The following is an 18999-nucleotide window of genomic DNA, read 5'->3' on the forward strand; positions in this document are numbered from 1 at the left end:
ATGACCATGTCGGGGTGTAGTATCAGACAGGATATAATTATTGTACTTAGCTTAAATTATCATTAAGGCTCGGTAATAAATGATAGATGTTATTTATAGATACAAGTTTTATTTAACCTACGAGTAAAATCTACACAGCATAGAATACATGATAAAATATTCTGTTTTATGTCGAAATATACAAAATTAAAATTTTGATTTGACACAAAGTAAAACAAAATTGATTTTTATAACTTTTCTAGTCACTTATTAACTAAAGCAATCACTATAGAAACTAGAAGTTGCCAAATTAACTTCATTTTAATAAAAAACCAAAGAAACTAAGGCATCTTTTGTAGTAAAGTAATAATAATGGAAGCAGATAAAATCAAGTTTGTTCTTTAGAGAACAATCAGGAACAAAGAATTTTATAGGTAATGTTTACCTACGACCTTAGCAATAAACCTGGTTCAGAGATTACGTACCCTCCTATTTGATCCTCGTAAGTGAGACATAGATGACCTGTAAAATAATTCATCTACACATAGACACAGAAGCTCTATTAATTAATTACTGAGCTATTTTACTGGAGTTTCTTTAAACCAGGTTTATTGGTTACTGAGAGGCCTGTGTTTATTTACAACATGCAAAATATATTTGTGTTTGCCAGTGTCCATATACATTTGGTAACTTTTATGGCTTTAATAATACAACTGTAGCTTTAATGTTACAGAGGTGTTAACAAGGGTTGTAATTACGCGCAAGTCAGCGTAAGAATTAAGTGGAGTCAAAACATAAAATGCACATAATAATATTCTTCAAATTACCATCTGTTCGATAGCAGATACTTAAAAAATAAAATGCATTTTCTTGCACAAATAAAATAGATGATTTCGTTACTCGAGTTGTCACTAGTTAAAACCAAGTATTACCATGATTTACTTCATTTACAACTCATGTTAAATCTGGGTTTACTTAAACATTACTTTAGATATGAGCAATTTATGTTATGGCATATCAATACTATTATCCAAAATAAATAAGAAATGAGATCAATATGCTTCATTAATTGGCTTCAATACAGCTCTTCCATAGCACCAATTACATATTTACTTGGAACCAACTATGATTGATAAAGCATTTAAAAACTTACAATATTTGGAATTTGACTTGATATAAGAAAAAAATACAATTTACATCCAAATTATTTGGTTCGATTTGAGCTGAATAATTTTGGGAAATTAAAAACTAGAGAGCAAAGTTAATTTTGGTCCCAAAAAAATAAAATTGGTTTTACGACAGCACCACGGGATGTGGCGCTTCCTGCACGCTGATGGTCGCCACATCACCTGCAAAATAATGGAGTTAGTAAGTACACAGCTCGTATCTCTTTAGTTAATAGGGTACAAATACAGGAAGCAAATGATATACATTAAATCCTTCCTATAAATGAAACCGCATTAAATACCTACTAGTGATTTTATAAAATCTTATTTAGCCTATTTAGTTTCCGACTGTCATGCCTCCCTTTTCCTGCCACACCCTTCGATCCTGTGCACCCTTGCTACAGAAAGACATACCGTTCGATATTTAAAAATCCACAGAGGGTATTAAACTTTATATCATCGTTCACACTCACTTCACACGGCCTGCCTGTCGTTGACCAGATGCAGCAGTTTCCTGGCCACGGGGTCGGGCGCGGCGTACCGGCCCCGCTTCACGAGCGCGTCTCCGCCGGGCGACTGCGAGCGCTTGTAGCCGCCGGCCTCGGAACACACCATCGTGTTTATTGCGTGTAGGTCCTGTGGGTTAGAGGTAGGTTGGGTTAGGGGGATTTAGGTCAGGTTATACATACTTGTTTGGAATATTGGATACAAACAACATTTATAAATGGGATTCGGTAAATAGTTTTGTGATACGTAGTTGTTGAAGCAACGTCGTTTTTCACTCATTTCATTGTATGGTATGTTACATCCAAAACAAAAGTAAACAGCAGCGTTCAGGTCCCCTGCGGACAGTATTGGCAAAGAGTAGGAGCCCTGCATCATCGTTCTTCATAAATTTCATTATATATTGCTTTGTATACCTTTTATTCGGCTTAGTCTGCATGGCGAAGGCATATACTACAGAAAAAACGAAATTAAATAGCAGCGGCGACAGTAGCGTACCCTGGGGAGAGCCGCACTTAAACGTCGCACAACGCCGCTTACCTTGGCGGGGCTCCTGCTGAACCGGTAGGTGAGGTGCGTGGCGGGCGGCGTGGTGGTGAGCGGCCTCACGTACTGCCTTCTATTTAACAGAGCCTGCGCGGCGGAGGCACGTTATTTTGAGAAAACAATATTAAACAGCAGCGGCGACAGCACCGTGCCTTGGGGAGAGCCGTAGTTATACTTAGCGCGGCTCACCTTGGCGAGGCTCTTACTGAACCGCATCATCGCTAATTTCATTCTGTACTTAATGCTTTGTATACATTTACCTTATATTCAACAGAGTCTGCATAAAGAAGGCATATATAGTATAGAAAAGAAACAAATATACCTTGGCGGGGCTCCTACTGAACCGGTAGGTGAGGTGCGTGGCGGGCGGCGTGGTGGTCAGCGGCTTCACGTACTGCCTTCTACTTAACAGAGCCTGCATGGCGAAGGCATATACTACAGAAAAAACAAAATTAAATAGCAGCGGCGACATTACCGTACCCTGGGGAGAGCCGTAGGTATACTTTCTATACGACAGAGTCTGCGCCGCCGTATATTGCTACCTATAATGAAAAAAACAATAGACAACGGCGACAGTGCCGTGCCCTGGGGAGAGCCATAATTAAACTAAGCGCAACTCACCTTAGCGGGGCTCCTGCTGAACCGGTAGGTGAGGTGCGTGGCGGGCGGCGTGGTGGTCAGCGGCTTCACGTACAGCTGGTGGCGCTCCGACACGCGCTGGCCGGAGCCCGGCGAGTAGTGCGCGCCGCGCCCCGCCGGCAGAGGCGATAGGGGGGTGCCCTGACGAGATAAATAGATAGTAAGCACTCGTTTTTATTACCTACATTATAAGTATGTAAGTAAGTTACTTTAAACCGTCACATCCCGGAAAGGCAGAGACAGTAAAAAAACTTGTGTCTGGTTTACCAATGGGTCACCAGGTCAAACTCAACATAGTAATGGTCCAAAAGGGACCGACAGCCTTGGACTGAGGATGCAGAGGTGATCTTCCATAGTGGAAGACTGATGGCGGATGATAACGAGTAACGTAGCACAATACTTTGAACAACTCATTGATAGTTAAAATGAGACTTACGTCTTTATTCTTTCCGGAAAATTTCAAAGCGAAGGATTGCATTCGTTGCACGTATACTTTGTTGTAAAACTTGATTAAATCGCCTCGCTCTGGTGAACCTGAAATGAAAATTATCGTTGAGTACAGAAAAAAAGGTCGTCCAATATAGGATCGCCATAGGCCGAAGATGACTTAAAATATATATTTATAAAAAATTATATGTAGGTATCGTTCACAGAAACTTACTCTCTCCTGATTCAGAGTCGATCAGCACTGATCTGTAAACATGATTGTCCGCTAGGGGGCGCTGTCTGTAGCACTTCATGATTTCCGCAAACGTCCTCTCAACTGGATTCGCAGCGGTGTGTGATACCTGTTGAATTAATTATCAATTAACACGTGAACTCGTTTTAGATATGGATCAATGTTTTTAACCAAATTGTTTCACAGCCGGCAGAATATACAGAGCTAAGATCTTGCGCTTCAACTCCTGTATAGGCCTGAGTGAGCGTAGCGTAGCAATGGCGCTTATAGCCCGAGGAACTTATCTTTTATATTTATCTTTAAACGAAGTAAACACCGCTTTTCATTGTGAATACTATGAACGTCAAGAGGTTGTCGCACCCAGGTTGCGGTGCGATCCACAAGCGTATAAATAGAATGTATGCAAGCGACATACCTTACAAATGACATAGACGGAGCACATGGGTATACAGTGTAAAGTAGCGAGGGAGCTAATAGCCCGGGGGACTAAATAAGGGGTCCATCAGAAGAACTATGCTTTTCATTACGAATACGATGAATTTCACGTCGCGATCCGTCCGAGTACTATAAACAGGATTTATATTCAAGCGACATACCTTACAAATGACATAGACGGAGCACATGAGTATCTGGTCGAGGTGGCGGTCGCGCAGCAGCCGCGTCTGCTGCTGCAGCGAGTGCTCGAGGCACGTCCAGATCTTGCGCTTCAGCTCCTCGTCCGTGAGGCGCAGGCGGAGGCACAGGTCGTTCATGCGGATCACGGCCAGGCTGTAGAACTGGAATTAGGGGTTTTAGGGTTAAACAATAGTTATGTATGAAACACTAAGTGCCAATTTCTTCATAGTCGGTTAGAACATAACCAGGTATTAGTGGTTGACTTTGTCTTATCTGTCAAGAATTTTATATGGAGATGACGTATAATTGATAACAAATCTTTGGACCTAAAGGATCCTAGTTCTTTCGAGATTCCGAGGTAGCCGGTAGTCATAGCAAATAATCGTTCTCCACAATATCATTCACGGCCGTGTAGTCTTGTATGTTATAGGTGATGATACATGCGATTTCTCGCTACGCCGCAACCTTAAAGTGCGTTCACAATTGTATTATTTCTCGTACCAGATATCCGTATCGTATTATGATAGCTACTTTTGTGAGTCAAAACACTCAAAACATGTGACACACAGGAAAATTTTTAAAAAATTATTACCTTTCTAAAGAAGAGCACAAGTGAGTTCTTAGGCGTGGACGTGGGTGACGTCTCGCCGTTGGCGCCCGGCGCGGGCGGGGCGGGCTCTTGCTTCACCTGCTTCACTGGCGACACTGAAACAATGTACCATATTGTGATACTAATGCGGAAAGATGATCAATACTATACTATATACTATATTGTCAATTATTGTCAAAAAGAAGTAGATACTGTAAAAAAACTAAAGTTTGTAGAAAGTTTTTTTTTTATGCACGCACCTCAGGTGTATTGTTTAAACATAAGTTTCTTTGCCATAAGTAGCTCACTCTCGTGCAGACAGAAACATAAGTCGGCATGCAGTTTAACCTTTGGCAAATTCAGAAAACCCCCAGCCTTGTCTAATGAAAGTCACCGTTTAATAAAATAGTGATCGCATTAAGTAGAGTTCTCGTAATCAAGGGCTTTATTTATAACTAGCTGTTCCCGCGCGCTTCGCTTCGCCTTAAAAAGTTTTCCCGTGGGAATTCCGGGATAAAAAGTAACCTATGTTCTTTCCCAGGGTCTAAACCGTCTGTATACCAAATTTCATTCAAATCCATTCAGTTTGTAGTTTTGGCGTGAAAGAGTAACAGACAGACAGACAGACACAGTTACTTTCGCATTTATAATATTAGTTAGGATGACATAATTATGAGTTGTGATACTTGTGATTAAATAATAGCTAATAAATAATAATAAAAAAAACTGATGAACTCACTTAATAATGATTGTCCTGGCTTGATGTTGGTATCTTTGAACAGTTGCTTTTTAGCGTTGTCTGCGTTTGGCATAAGAGACATGTAACCTGTGATGACAAAATAACAAAAAATAAGCATGTGATTAACAAAAAATAAGTAATAAAATATAAAAAGAGATAGATGAAGAGGATACTTAGTGATTATGATAAAAAATTTGGAAAGGAAACGATGGAGAAAAACTTAATTCAACATACACAATGATGTCGGTTCTGAAGGCAGAAATTCTAAATTTAGAGCTGTCAAAACCTTAATTTCTTTGTTTAAAATTCGACTCTATGATTGTTTCCGTAAATGTCATTTTATGCTAGCAATTTTATTAGTTTGACAGCGTTAAAATTAGAATTTCTGCCTTCAGAATCGACATCAATAGCGCTGTATAATTGATTGTTTTGCACAATATAGTCAAAGCATTAGAGGCAGACACTATCTGTCTCTGTTGTCCAGAAAGCACAGCTAAATTGGAAATTAAAAATTATAATAGAGGTGCATGATACACTAGCGGTGACTGCGGTTACCAGATTCCGTTAAAATGTTTTTTTTTTTCGGTGGATGTGTATACGTCATGAATTTTTATGGTGTTTAACTAATGGTTGTGATTTTTGACCGTCGGCGTCGATTGAGTTAAATACAGTAAAGAGTCGTAAGACGTACCAGGCGGGCGTCGCGGCGACTCTTGCACGTAGACTTCAGTAGAGGCGGGCACGGCGGGCGGCGACCCCAGCCGCTCCCACAGAGGACTGTCTGACGTCCAGACTAGCGCCTCTAGTACTTCCTCCTCTATCTGTGAATAAAAATTAACAATTTAGCTAGTCAGACTTCTTTGTTGTTGAGAAGACTATTGAATATCCGAGGCAGTTTATTCTGACAGAATTATGTAATGGAGAATGTTGCTCCTGTAAAATGTTACATACAGGCCAATATGGCGGCAGCTGGATGTCATGGGGTACTGTCATAAATTCTTCGGGGATCGGGCTGGCAGGTAGAACAGTTGTTGAACAAATGGGGTGCCTGAAAGGATTCATTAGGAAATTGCCGACTATTGTGGTTAGCCTACTTGACTGGCCAATACTTTCACTATGGTCACCCATATACCTCTAGTATTTGTCACCAAAACACTAAGAAGAATAACAACAAAACCAACTTACTGCATTAAGATGCTTGATAATATCGCGGCTCATCTTCTCGACCACTGCTTGTACCACCAGTTCTATAATCTTGTAGAAGTGGAATGCACTGAGCCCGAACACTTGCAGCACTCGGGGGAACCTCATGGAGTGGACCCCGTACGAGTGCAGGACTATCTCTGTGCAACACGCGTAGAGGGCCAGCTGGTAGGTTTCTTGTGTTAACAGCATCTGTTGGGAGATGGAGAGGTTAGAGTAAGTTGGAGAAGTAAGGCCTGCAGGGTATTGAAAAGATGAGACCTAAAGAGATCCATCTTCATACAAAAGATATAGGAGCCACCCCATCTAGCATCGTTTCAATGTGCCTTGCTGGTGGAGTTGGAGTAGCCCATCTTATACCTAAGAATCCATAGCCTTTGGTTTAGGCGAGTTTTCTAATATGAGACGAAGAATGGGCAAATGAAGCGCGTGTGGCGGATTTGCTAACTAAACAAACAAATGCCTACCTGTAGCGAAACCTTCGGCTTTTTCCTATGCTCCTCCTTCAGTATATGCTCGAACACCTTGTAGTACAGACACGTGACCATGTTGCACCGGAAGGTTGTGTTCTCATTGCTGGTGTTGGCCTCGCGGAGACTGGCTAGTAGCTGGGCACCCCAGCGGTTGCACGGCTGGATCAGGTTCTCTTCTATCGTCTCTTCGGTTACGCCGCAATCTCTGCAATAAAATATAATTGAGTGTTGTTGTTAAATATGTTGCACGTTTTCTGGGTTTTTCTGAAGGACTACATCAGAAATGAGGTAATGGGGAAGAAAACCAACTGAAACTTTGGCAGCAACAGCGAGTGTGCCTTTCTTTGGGGAGAAAAAATGGCGACTGAACCAACCAATTAGAACTGCGAAATTGGGTACAGTCGCCTAAGGTGATATCTGTAATTAGCTTTTAGTTTTTCTCCCCATTCATAAGAGCTGCCGACGCTTTTCTATTCTGTAAGCTTATGATGATGATGACGTTTTCGGGAGGACTTAAAATGCGGTTCCCCACGCCCCGCCAGGTAGCGCCGCCCCGTCAGCGGGTGTCCCACGCTCTACCTATATAATACTCACAAGAACAGGCGCATGAGCTGCGCGGACGGCATGGGCTTGCAGCCGCTGAGGTAGGCGCGTACGCGGGCCAGACTGTTGGTGGCCTCCGACACCGGCGTGAGCGGCTCCCCGCGCCCCGCCAGGTAGCGCCGCCCCGTCAGCGGCGTGTCCGGACATGTCGGACGACCGCTCTGTGGGTGATTGAGTGATTAGCTTTTGTATACAGGGTGATAGATAAAAAGTGTTATATTAAATGTAACTAATGTGATTGCTAAGAGTGATCTCTTGATGGCGGTAAGTTACGAAAATTCGAAGCTGATTTATGGACATAATATGTCTTTAGGGACACCATCCCGTTCGTGGTTAACTAGATTAACACTGTAGCTATGGGATGGCTAGGAATGGTTTTAAAGACTCACCGTTCCAAAAGTTGCAATAACTTGTGCGAACTCATCTCCCGCTGCTAGTCTGTTGTGGTGGTTTGGTGTACCAATTTGATCATTTGCATTTTCACCTGAAAAGAATTATCAATAATAAACAAAATGTATTTCTACATTTTCATGAAATTGTATAGAATACAAAACAAAGTGATAATTGTATAGCCTCTAAATTCTACATAATTATTACATATAGATTTAATGTAATAATAAAATTATGCCTTTTACCTTCATCATAATCAACAAAGCAACTTAAAATTGAATTAAGGTAATCGAACTTCGACATTGCTTTGGGTTTGTTTATAAGTTTTGCCGCCATTGTCTTTTCATAGACAATATTTATTTCAAAAGCTAAATGTCAAAAAGTTTTATTTTTATTCTAGCACAACCAGCCAGGAACTGTATTAAAATGAAATAAATAGAAGGAGGTTGCATACCAACAAGAACTTAAAATAATTTTATAAACTGCAAATCCACTCACCTAAAAATATTCTTTCGTCAAATTCACCCACACTCAATACATAAGTTTCATAAATATTATTCACTGATTTAAGATTTACGTCAAAGTTTCCTACATCTAAAATACCCAATAGGGATTTACTGTCGCCTTTTAAAATCTGTAAAAAAAAGATTTGATTAATATCATTATTTATATTTTTTTATAAGACCACCGTGAACAGGATGGGTCGTGATGTTGTATTTATAAGAACACCAATAAAACCTTGTAAAATTTATCATTATTCTGAAGGACATATGAAAATCACCACACTTCAACTTTAATATCTGGATTTATTGGGGCGAAGGCAATCTCTAAAGCTTACCCCCTTTTCAAAGAAACTCTTGACAACAGGTTTCCAGCTGTATTCCTTCATGGTAGCCGCTTCCATCGGCATGCCATCCTTGATCTCACACAGAGCCGATATAATACAGGGTGGTTTGCTCGGCATCTCAAAGTCATCACTCAACCAGTCTGATGGGAGACCTGTAAAAAATATTTATTGTAATAAAAATTATGTTTAGTTTAGTAAAAATGTATTGGTTTTATATGGAAGGTTGATTTTTTCACAGCCTCAATAGTCCCTAAACTTGAATGTATGGTTTAAATTTTAACTTGATATGTCCACATGTTCCTGATATAAAGAGTCTTGGTAGACAGACAGAGTAACAAAGTGATCCTATAAGATTCAATTAATTTTTTCGTCACCATAATACTAACCTCTAAAGCTAGGATTCAGCAAGTCCACCCTGCGCGACATGAAGGCGTTACTGAACACGAAGTCGAGACACGCCAGCAGCACGTGGTACATGTCCACGAGGTCGTCCGCGTTGTTGTGGAACTCTCCCTTCACGCTGATGTAGAGGCACCAGGTCAGCTCGTACACTGCGTTTGTTGAGCAGGGCTGGAGTCTGAAATGATTAGATAAGATAAATACCTACTCTTTATTGCACACATACAGAAACAGTTTCACAAACATAATTATAAATGAAAATAAATAGTACAATCGGCGGCCTTATTACTAAAAGTAATCTCTTCCAGACAACCACATAGAAAGGATATTTAATAGTTTTTGAATAAAAAAATGATTTATTTTAAACTTTTCTACCTCTTTATAGGATAGGCATAGGTTGAAAATAGAAGCCTTTGGTGTGGAGTAAGCATGAGGATTAATAAATGAGTGAGGAGATACTTGCCCAGACTCAGAAGGGGCTCATAAAATAACAATAGTGTTTATACTTATAATAACTGTTTATTATAGTAAGTTTATGTTATGAAATAAACAAAATTCTTACTTTTGCTTTTTGCTCATCCTAGCATTAGGTTTGATTGGGTCATTGGTGAGTCCTGAGAATATTTCCTGGAATATTGGCTGGAACTTCCTGTATAGAACTGTGGACACTGCAAACTTGCGCTCCAGCCGCTCAATCCTCGTCCTGAAGTCTACCGACATGGCCGCCATTTCCATCCAGTTCTTGATTTTGTTAAAAAACTGTATTAGACTGGAATACAGAACATATTTTGGTCAATTTATGTAATGAATATGTTAGACTGGTGGCCTCCAGCTTGCTGCTTCTATTTATAGCTGTAAACAAGGGAATATGTACAAAGGTTCCACTTAGGAGAGCCAAGAACTGCTACTTTGCCAGCTCCAAATGATCTTGTACATAGATAGTTAATTTTATTCATACTTAAAAAGGAGGGAATAAAATTAATTAATTCGTAAAGTGCAAACATTTACCTAATATTACATAAGCGCAGTAGTTTGGTGAGACTGACACAGTTTCCTTCCACGGCTGTTCCTGATTGGACGGTGGGTGTTATTGAGGTCCGACATGCCACATACAGCGCACACGCCATCCAGTGGAGAGTGTCACCCTGCAAAAACAAATTCATTCTTGTAATTTAGTTTTTTGTACAATTTAGGATTTGTTTCATACAAAAAGACATATGGCTGACTAGACAAGCAGCATCATCATAAATAGATATCACTTGTTTATGACTATTATAACACCTATTTATTTATTACCTTATTTTTGGTGAGCATAAAAGTAGTCTTGATGAGTGATAAAAAAATGGTATATCAACAGCTGTACTTCATACAACCAACACACCATGGGCATCAAACACTGATCCTATACAGATTGGACACTTTAGCCACAGTGACAACCTCCAGCTCTTACCTTCATTGGTTCTCACCAAAGTAGAATGATTAGTTTAGTCAGCATAGCCCAAATAAACCATGTAAAAGTGGATAGCTTCTTTGCAAAGTGCAGCTGTACTAATGACACAGTTTGAGAAGAAAGTTCTAACATAAACAAGGTTAGGTGCATTTCGATTAAAAGAACAGGTGGTAAATGATTTAGAATTTCACACAAACAGACATAAAAAGTTAAGGGCCAAAGGAAATTAAGAGCCATGTAGCATGAAAACGAAAGTGAGTCATGAAATGCTAACCAAAACAAAACGTAAATGTATATTTTTCTCAAACCTAATGTTTGCTAATTCTGTTATTAAATAAATAGGGAATGGTGAAGTTTACTTACGTCTAATGTGTAGTTTCGTTGAATAGTCTGAAAAGATTCCCGAGACTTTTTCGCAGCAGCTGGATCTACGTTTAATTCTGAACAAATATTGTCCATTTTCTCCATCCAATTATTATCACTTTCCTCTTGATTAGGCATTTTGATGTTGTTTTTTGCGTTATTTGATTTAAATTACACTTTGTCTGGTCAAAAAATTATAAAATAAAAATAAACAAGGGAAAAAGGAGCGCCGATGCAACTTCTCCCGATTTTGACAGTTTTGACGTTTCATTGGCGGGAACGTGACACCCACGCGCCCACACAGAGTATGATGGAGAAAACCCGCTATACACGGTATGTTTGGTCGTGAGTACTCGTTAGACAACTCGTGACGTGACGGTGATGTGAATGTTCATGTCATCTACTTCGTTAGTGTAGGTTAGGTAGGCTAGTGACATAGAGAAAATAAACTACAATGCTAGTGATGGATGCTGGGAAATTTCGGGAAATCTTGTTTTTTGACATTGACATATAAACAATGAAAAATCAAAACAAACCATAAATTAAATCTTTAAAATTACAGTAAAATATTATATTTTAAAGGAATGTTCATGTTGTTAATGAAATCATAGAAGTATTTAGTTTGCGTTTCATGTGATTGTGATATTTATTTATAAATAATAACTGAATAAACATGTCATACAAAGTTGTATTTCAAAAGCCGATTCATGCGACTGTATTGAACAGATTTTATCATGTTACGGCAACAAATTGTAGTAGTAAGAAGCTTGGAGCAAAGCTATGTAAAATGCTTAACCCTAGCGCGAAACGGCAAGTATAATCTTTAACCTTAAAAAAAATTATAACCTAAAACAGTTATTCAAAATTTAACTTTTCTCTCCTACACATTTCAGGTCTTGGTACCCGAGCTTTACAGACATGAACACACTGCCTAGTGTGAAAAGCTTGACCAAAGTGAAGCATGAGCCCAGCAAGCAGGGCAACCGCCGGATCGCTGTGCTCAACAAATTGTTTATGAAACATATCACAGACTTGATGTCCTCAGGCAGTAGTTCAGTAGACATTGTGGGGAGAGGAATTGAAATTTCTAAGGTAGGTATATTTTATTTCTGTCTTTATAACCCAGCATCCACTGCGTGGGTGAGACACAATAAATTTATTATTGTGTCTGATTTCAAGAGACTGTCTCTCATGACAAACACGAAAAAATGCCTAAATACCTATAATTGTAAAAGTACCTACAGTCCTACATAAAATGTAATATACATATTACATACCTTTTCTTAGAAAGTCATACTTTACTGCATTAGTACTTTCTACCTGATAAGTTTGCAGAAATGGGCTATTGTTTCATTTCTGATAAGATAATTGAAATAGTACACAATGGGCTATAGAAAAAAAGATTTGGTTGATTTGGAGAGAGTCAGTCAACCATCAACTATTTGTTATAGTTATGTTCATTGATAAAAATACATTTTATTCTATACCATCTTGATACTTCTATGAAATAAATAAAAAAAACTGTGATACAGTCCAACTATAAAGTCGTACAATAAAGCGTGCGATTTTGCTAAGACTTTTTATTGTCATCAGCTATTTACTTACATTTACATTTAAAAAATAAAATACTGTTTGGGTATGGCTTTTTAACAGATTTTTCCTTAAATAAATATAATACATCAATAAAATATGGTCTGTGACAATTAGTTAGAATCCACTTCTGTTTTCAGGACATTATAGTTTTACTGTACCTACTTACACAAAAAAAACTGAATCTGAAAAAGACTTAGGTTTGTGTATATTTAACAAATGTGAAACTGGCCCTTACAAATAGCCAGTTGTAGTTGGATGAGGAAAACTAAGGACAGAGTTATGTAATGCTTCAGTAGTGAAAGTTTGTTGGCTGATGATCAATTTATATAAAGAGATTAAACAACCTAAATAGCACACCTTACATATAATTTTGCCTATACCTCCTGAGAGTCTGAGGGTTGACTGGCTCTTTTTTTAGAATCAGTACACCACACACACGCTTTTTACACTTATTTACATATTTGTGTATCAAAGAGTTTAATCAAATAAATAATTTCCAGGTAAAGATATCGCCGGACCTGCAGCGAGTGAACATATTCTGGGTGTGCAAGGGCGACACGAGTGATGAAGACACGGAGGCGCTCCTCAGCAGGATGGCAGGTCCGATACGACACGAGTTGTCTACCCTGAGGCTGATGGGGGAAGTGCCTTACATAGTGTTTGTTAAAGGTACATTACAATTTATATTATTATTTACTCAAATGGAAACTTTGAGCACCCCTTATGATCTAAATTGTGTTCCTAAGCTTGGACCAATTACCACCACACTGGTCAGTTATAATATTCTAGTCTATGCACTGGTCCATTGCGGGTTGGTGGGTTCTCAAATCTAGAACCTCCTTACGATGTATTTGTTCACCGTAAAAGCGATGGTACTAAAATAAATAGTACCTACTTACTACATATGATAAATACTCTTTATTGCACACAACAAGATTCACCCAATTTTAAACAGAAAAGGTATATTATATGCTATAACATATAGGTATAAATATAAGTTGTTAGTATTTATTTATGTATTTATGTAAACGAGTTTATGTAATATATAATATGTAAGTTTATTATAGGTAAAGATATATATATATATATATATATTTTGTATTGTGTTGTTTTATTTATTTATATAGTATGTACAGTTTAAGTAGTATACCTTGCACCTCTACTCCCATTAATTATGTTAAAATTGTCTCTTCCATCCAAAGGTTGTCTGGTAGAGATTGCTTTAAGCAATAAGGCCGCCTTTTTTGTACTATGTTATGTATATAAGTTGTGAATTGTAATGTGTTTTTAATGGTGCAAAATAAAGAGTATTCTATTCTATTCTATTCTATTCTATAACTCCAACAGACAGACTAGAGGCACAGATAGTGGACCTGGACCGGCGGCTGGCGCGGGCGGACTTCGGCGAGGACTACGCGCCCACGGAGCTCGGACACCTGCTCAAGACGGACTTCACGCTCGCCACCAAGCTCTCGCCTGAAATGAAGGTTGGCTAAAAAGCTTTAAAACTCATTTTCCCTAATGATACCCACTTGGCTATTCGTATTTGCATATTTGCCAAAACTGCCATATGTGGTCAGTATATTCGCCAAAACTATTGCCGAATTTGCCTTCATTATTGGTATTTGGCAAATACAGCAAACATTAAATAACAATTTTATTACGAATATAGCCAAGTGTAATGCCAGCTTAAAGTAAACAGTTATCATGCAGATCTTACTGTTATGATTAGCGCTGCAGGCCCCTCCAGATATTACACATACTGTGTTACACCAACTGGATGAAGGTTTCGGCAAAACCCGCTAATCTTGGAACTGGCCTATTTGAAACATACAGGTACAGTCAGGAAATTTTAGAAGTGTCCAGCACCTATAGCGCCTAAACTGTCATATTAAAATGTACTGACTAATAGTAATGATCGATGATGCGAAGAATCCTTGTAGAGTAGAGTTTGTGTGTTGCATCCTTGTATCGGTATAAAAACTTTATCCTTCGTCTTTAGCTTTCACGATTTAACTATTTATCTGACTGTACCTAGTAGGAATAGGAAAACCCTGTTGTTCATTCAAAGTTATTCATAGACTATCAACGTAACTACATAACTTACATAGTTGTGGGGCTTATAGAGATTAGGCTAATGAGCTAATGACTCAATCCCAGTGTTTGCGTCTTTACTTATTTCAATCGTTTGTTTTTGAGAACAAAAGTGCAATGAATGACACACGGTTAGTTTTATTATCTAAGATTAGATAAAACCAGCTAGTTCCGTTTCAAATGCATTTTTATATTGCATAATATGCCTATTGCCTACTACTTTTACATAAATAAGTACGTTCTAGAAATGAAAATCCGGATCGGAAAATCGGAATAAAAGTGTTATTATCCTAACTAATATTATAAATGTGAAAGTAACTGTGTCTGTCTGTCTGTTACTCTTTCACGCCAAAACTACTGAACGGATTTGAATGAAATTTGGTATAGATACGGTCTAGAACCTGGGGGCCGTCCATTAATCACGTGAGGTTGTTTTTCTCATTTTTTCACCCCCCCTCCCCCCTAGTGATGTTTCGTGAGGTTTTCCGTACCCCCTTTCCCCCCCCCCCTCTTTGAGCCTCACGTGATTAATGGACGGCCCCCTGGGAAAAAACATAGGCTACTTTTTATCCCGGATTTCCACGGGAAAACTTTTTAAGGCGAAGCGAAGCGTGCGGGAACAGCTAGTTTAGAATAAATCTAATTAATAAAAACATTTTCAGGCAAAAATAAAGCAGCTAGAAGACGAAATGCCAATAGAAGAAGAACCAATACCCGAGATGACTCACAACGTGTTCGGTCTAGAACATGACAAGATCATGAACAGACTCGTAGCAGCCAGAAGGAAGAGCAAGGAGGCCTGGAGCAACGTGGACCTGGATAATAATGTCATCAAGTACCGAGCACCCGCCGAGAAGTCGCCAGAAGTCGATACCAAGTCACAGAAACAGGATCTAGCCGAATTTTTGCATAAGCGACAGGTAGGTTTCAATTTTATATGTAGACAGATAGATAGAAGACAACCTTTGAATGAATGGAAAAGAAAAACATATGTAAAATGAGGTTTCTTACGTAAAATCAGCTCGTAATCGTCCACTTGAATAGTAATAGGTCTTTTCCAAGGAGGGCCACAACACTCTGTCTTCGGTCGTCCTCATCCAGACAATACGGGCTACCTGTACATACTTACGAGTAGATTTATACAATACAGGGTTAGTCTCCTTATTCGTATAGGCATATATTTTCAGCATTTTAGAAAGTGCTTATACAAATGTTTGTACAATACATCAATCATAATAATATAAATAAAAGCAAAAATTCACAGGCGGACATTATTACCAGTTGACTTTGCTTTATAAACCGTTAATCGAAATCAATGCTCTTTAAAATCATTCGCTTTGGATACGCTTTTATTTTATGACTTTTCCAAATGTTAGTTACATTGCGTTCAATAAAATTTTACGATGGTAACTGTGAAATCCTTAAAACAACAACCGGCTTTGTTACTAAAGTTTATCACCACAGCTTGAGACAAAGCAGTTAAGTTGTTCTAAGTATGTTTCTATATCAAAGTTTGTGAACATCTGACTTGATCTGACCTCTATACTTTTTATCTTCAGTCTTAGCTTGGATGTTTTTTGTTAACTCGTTTTCGTCGCAGGGCTTAAGTTTTTATGCAAACGACATATTTGTAGTACAATCATAGAGTAAACTACTACTACTGCTACTAACTAGAGTAAACTACAGTCAGTTTCATTAGTAGCTTATACGTAGCTACATATTCCTTAGGACTTCAGTACCTTACCTTTTCAAACCTAAAAACCTATAAATTTATTCAAACACTGTCGATTTGTGAGTTTGACAAGGTACTTACAAAAGTGTATAGCTACTAATAAAGCTGATCGTACTATGGGACTCATGATAATGTAGCTTCAAAGTATGTTTCTAGAGCCCGACAACGCTAACTTTGCAATAGAAAGAAGTGCCAGCACCAAAAAACGTTTATTAGGACAATCATTATTATTTGTGACGAATATGTCTTACTCATCTTCATAATCATTTATTGGTAACTATTTAATAAAAAAAACGAATGCCCATATTTTACCGATTGCAAAGTTAGCGTGGGCAGATTCTAGTTATTACAGTACGTCACACAGAGGGCTAGTACTCACACGTCAATTTGATTAGAGCGATTAGCAGCGCCCGCATCGCGCGATCAATCGACCCATTCTTGTGAATCGATACTTGTGAGCTCTTTCATGCCCCCGCCTGTGATGAAATTTAGATAAATTACGCACATTTGTAAGAGGAAAAACGGATTTTATTTTAAAAGGTATAAGGTCACAAATAAAGGCTAGACACTTTTCTATTTGTTACCAATAAGCCGAGGATAAAAGTTGGGAAATCAATCGGTATTATGTATTAATGTGTTGAATTGTCTGTAATGAACAACGGGTACGTCTACGTATCTGTAATCTACAAAGTGGTATAGTAAGCAGACAGGGTAACCAAGTTGTTCATAGTGACCTCCTGAGCCAAGCCACCCCCTTTCGGCGTACTATAGTACCTATACCTGGTATACCCTCATATAACACCCTGTATAAATTAATAACAAACTTTCAGATACAACAAAACAAGATACACAAGGAGATGCGCGACGCCCGCGCCCTGCAAGCGATACAACTGAACGACAGGAATGAGCAGCCAGATGATGAAGATGACGACATGGACTATGAAGAAGAAGACGATGACAGCTTCATCTATACCGGGAATTTGGGAAACGGAAATGACCTGTGGAATAAAAAGTCAGCACAGTGACTTTTAAGCTTAGTAGGTGCCAATTCGTTTTGAAATTGTTAGTTTTAGATTGTATGTTATTAAATAAATTTTAATATTTGTTATCTATTGAGGCTTAATTATCTACTAACATTGATTTGATAATTAACTACCTACTTTTAAGTTTTTCAGCATACAGTAAGAACTAGTACTGACTTTACAGTATCCGAATTTATTATAGCTATGTAGAATAGAATAGAATAGAATATATCTTTATTGAACACCACAAATTAAAATATAAAAAAGAGAACTTATAAACTAGGAACAATGAACAATAGGCGACCTTATCACTTAGAGCGATCTCTTACAGGTAACCTTAAACATAAAGAAATAAAAGTAAAGAAAATTTGAGGGCGGTGTACCTACTACCTAACTACTTATAATATAGCTAAATAAACCATACATACTATAGCTACATAAATACTAACATAAGTTACATATTCTAACTAATATACCTACATACCATTATTTACATACATACAAACATACATACATCCTATATATACATATACAATAAATACCTATATTCATACAACATCTCGAAAGTAGGTAAGTAACTATTGAGACAGATAATGTTTTTAACAGAACTTTTAAAAACCTGCAGTGATTTAGAGCTACGGATACTTAGAGGCAGAGAGTTCCACAGCTTAATTGCTTGAACCGTAAAAGAGTCGGTATAAAATTTGGTCGAATGCGCAGGATATTCCAGTAGAAGTTGCTGAGATGAACGCATAGGCCTTCCCTGCGCATTCAAACGAAATTCAAACCGTTCCTTTAAGTAGTTTGGTGCACATGGGTTGAAAAGTATTGAGTACAAGAGAGAAAGAATATGTGCATTCCGTCGGAGGCGAATCGGGAGCCACTTGAGTTTAGTGCGGTATTCTGAAATATGGTCAAATTTTCGTAAGCCGAAAATTATTCGTATACAGAAGTTTTGAAGGCGCTCAAGTTTGTTTAATTGCTCCTCAGTGAGATCCGGATAGCTGGCGTCAGCGTAGTCGAGTAGAGGAAGAAGAAGGGTTTCAACAAGCGAAACCTTAGTAGATGTTGGTAGAAAATTGCGCAGACGCCTTAATGAAGAAGCAGACGCAAATATCTTTCGGCTCAATGCAGCCATTTGCGGAGCCCAAGTTAGGTTGCTGTCGATGTAGATACCAAGGTTCTTTACAACATTGCTGAATGGAATAATGTTGCCATCAAAGGATATCGGAGGTATCTGGGGCCAGTCAACTCTCGACTTCAATCTGGGGCTGCCTAGTACTGCAACCTGTGTTTTGGTTGGATTAATTTTCAATCCGTAGGATTTGCACCACACCGATATGCTATTCAAATCGGAGTTGACACTTGAAATCG

The 18999-nt window shown here is 38.5% G+C and overlaps 2 protein-coding genes across 2 annotated transcripts; one reads left to right on the forward strand and one right to left on the reverse strand.

Moving 5' to 3' along the window:
• Window positions 1-567: 567 nt before the first annotated feature.
• On the reverse strand, window positions 568-11455 carry LOC119690511 (retinoblastoma-like protein 1). Its single transcript, XM_048627842.1, has 19 exons — window positions 11185-11455; window positions 10380-10516; window positions 9934-10140; window positions 9359-9549; window positions 8964-9124; window positions 8624-8759; window positions 8125-8219; window positions 7727-7896; window positions 7127-7337; window positions 6642-6851; window positions 6148-6277; window positions 5457-5543; window positions 4721-4833; window positions 4110-4289; window positions 3496-3622; window positions 3271-3368; window positions 2817-2975; window positions 1619-1781; window positions 568-1328 (listed from the first exon to the last, which is right to left on the reverse strand). Exons 1-18 carry the CDS (start codon window positions 11320-11322, stop codon window positions 1620-1622), a joined length of 2712 nt encoding a protein of 903 aa, XP_048483799.1. The 5' UTR covers window positions 11323-11455; the 3' UTR covers window positions 568-1328; window position 1619.
• A 229-nt stretch (window positions 11456-11684) lies between these two features.
• Window positions 11685-17712, forward strand: LOC119690512 (putative ribosome-binding factor A, mitochondrial). Its single transcript, XM_048627797.1, has 6 exons — window positions 11685-11994; window positions 12078-12276; window positions 13278-13446; window positions 14125-14264; window positions 15534-15791; window positions 17434-17712. Exons 1-6 carry the CDS (start codon window positions 11858-11860, stop codon window positions 17626-17628), a joined length of 1098 nt encoding a protein of 365 aa, XP_048483754.1. The 5' UTR covers window positions 11685-11857; the 3' UTR covers window positions 17629-17712.
• The last annotated feature ends 1287 nt before the right edge of the window (window positions 17713-18999 follow it).

The sequence above is a fragment of the Plutella xylostella genome, chromosome 19, assembly GCF_932276165.1.
Source record: "Plutella xylostella chromosome 19, ilPluXylo3.1, whole genome shotgun sequence".
Lineage (NCBI taxonomy): Eukaryota > Metazoa > Arthropoda > Insecta > Lepidoptera > Plutellidae > Plutella > Plutella xylostella.

What these genes read in the sequence shown, in the direction of transcription:
- LOC119690511 (XM_048627842.1), bottom strand. Translation starts at nt 11,322, where the DNA reads ATGCCTAATCAAGAGGAAAGTGATAATAATTGGATGGAGAAAATGGAC. An exon ending in GCCAGGACAATCATTATTAA is followed by an intron (nt 4,834 to 5,456) that starts GTGAGTTCATCA and finishes ACATTGTTTCAG; the next exon opens with TGTCGCCAGTGAAGCAGGTG. An exon ending in TTTCCGGAAAGAATAAAGAC is followed by an intron (nt 2,976 to 3,270) that starts GTAAGTCTCATT and finishes TTATCTCGTCAG; the next exon opens with GGCACCCCCCTATCGCCTCT.
- LOC119690512 (XM_048627797.1), top strand. Translation starts at nt 11,858, where the DNA reads ATGTCATACAAAGTTGTATTTCAAAAGCCGATTCATGCGACTGTATTG. An exon ending in CTTAACCCTAGCGCGAAACG is followed by an intron (nt 11,995 to 12,077) that starts GCAAGTATAATC and finishes TACACATTTCAG; the next exon opens with GTCTTGGTACCCGAGCTTTA. An exon ending in GAGGAATTGAAATTTCTAAG is followed by an intron (nt 12,277 to 13,277) that starts GTAGGTATATTT and finishes AATAATTTCCAG; the next exon opens with GTAAAGATATCGCCGGACCT.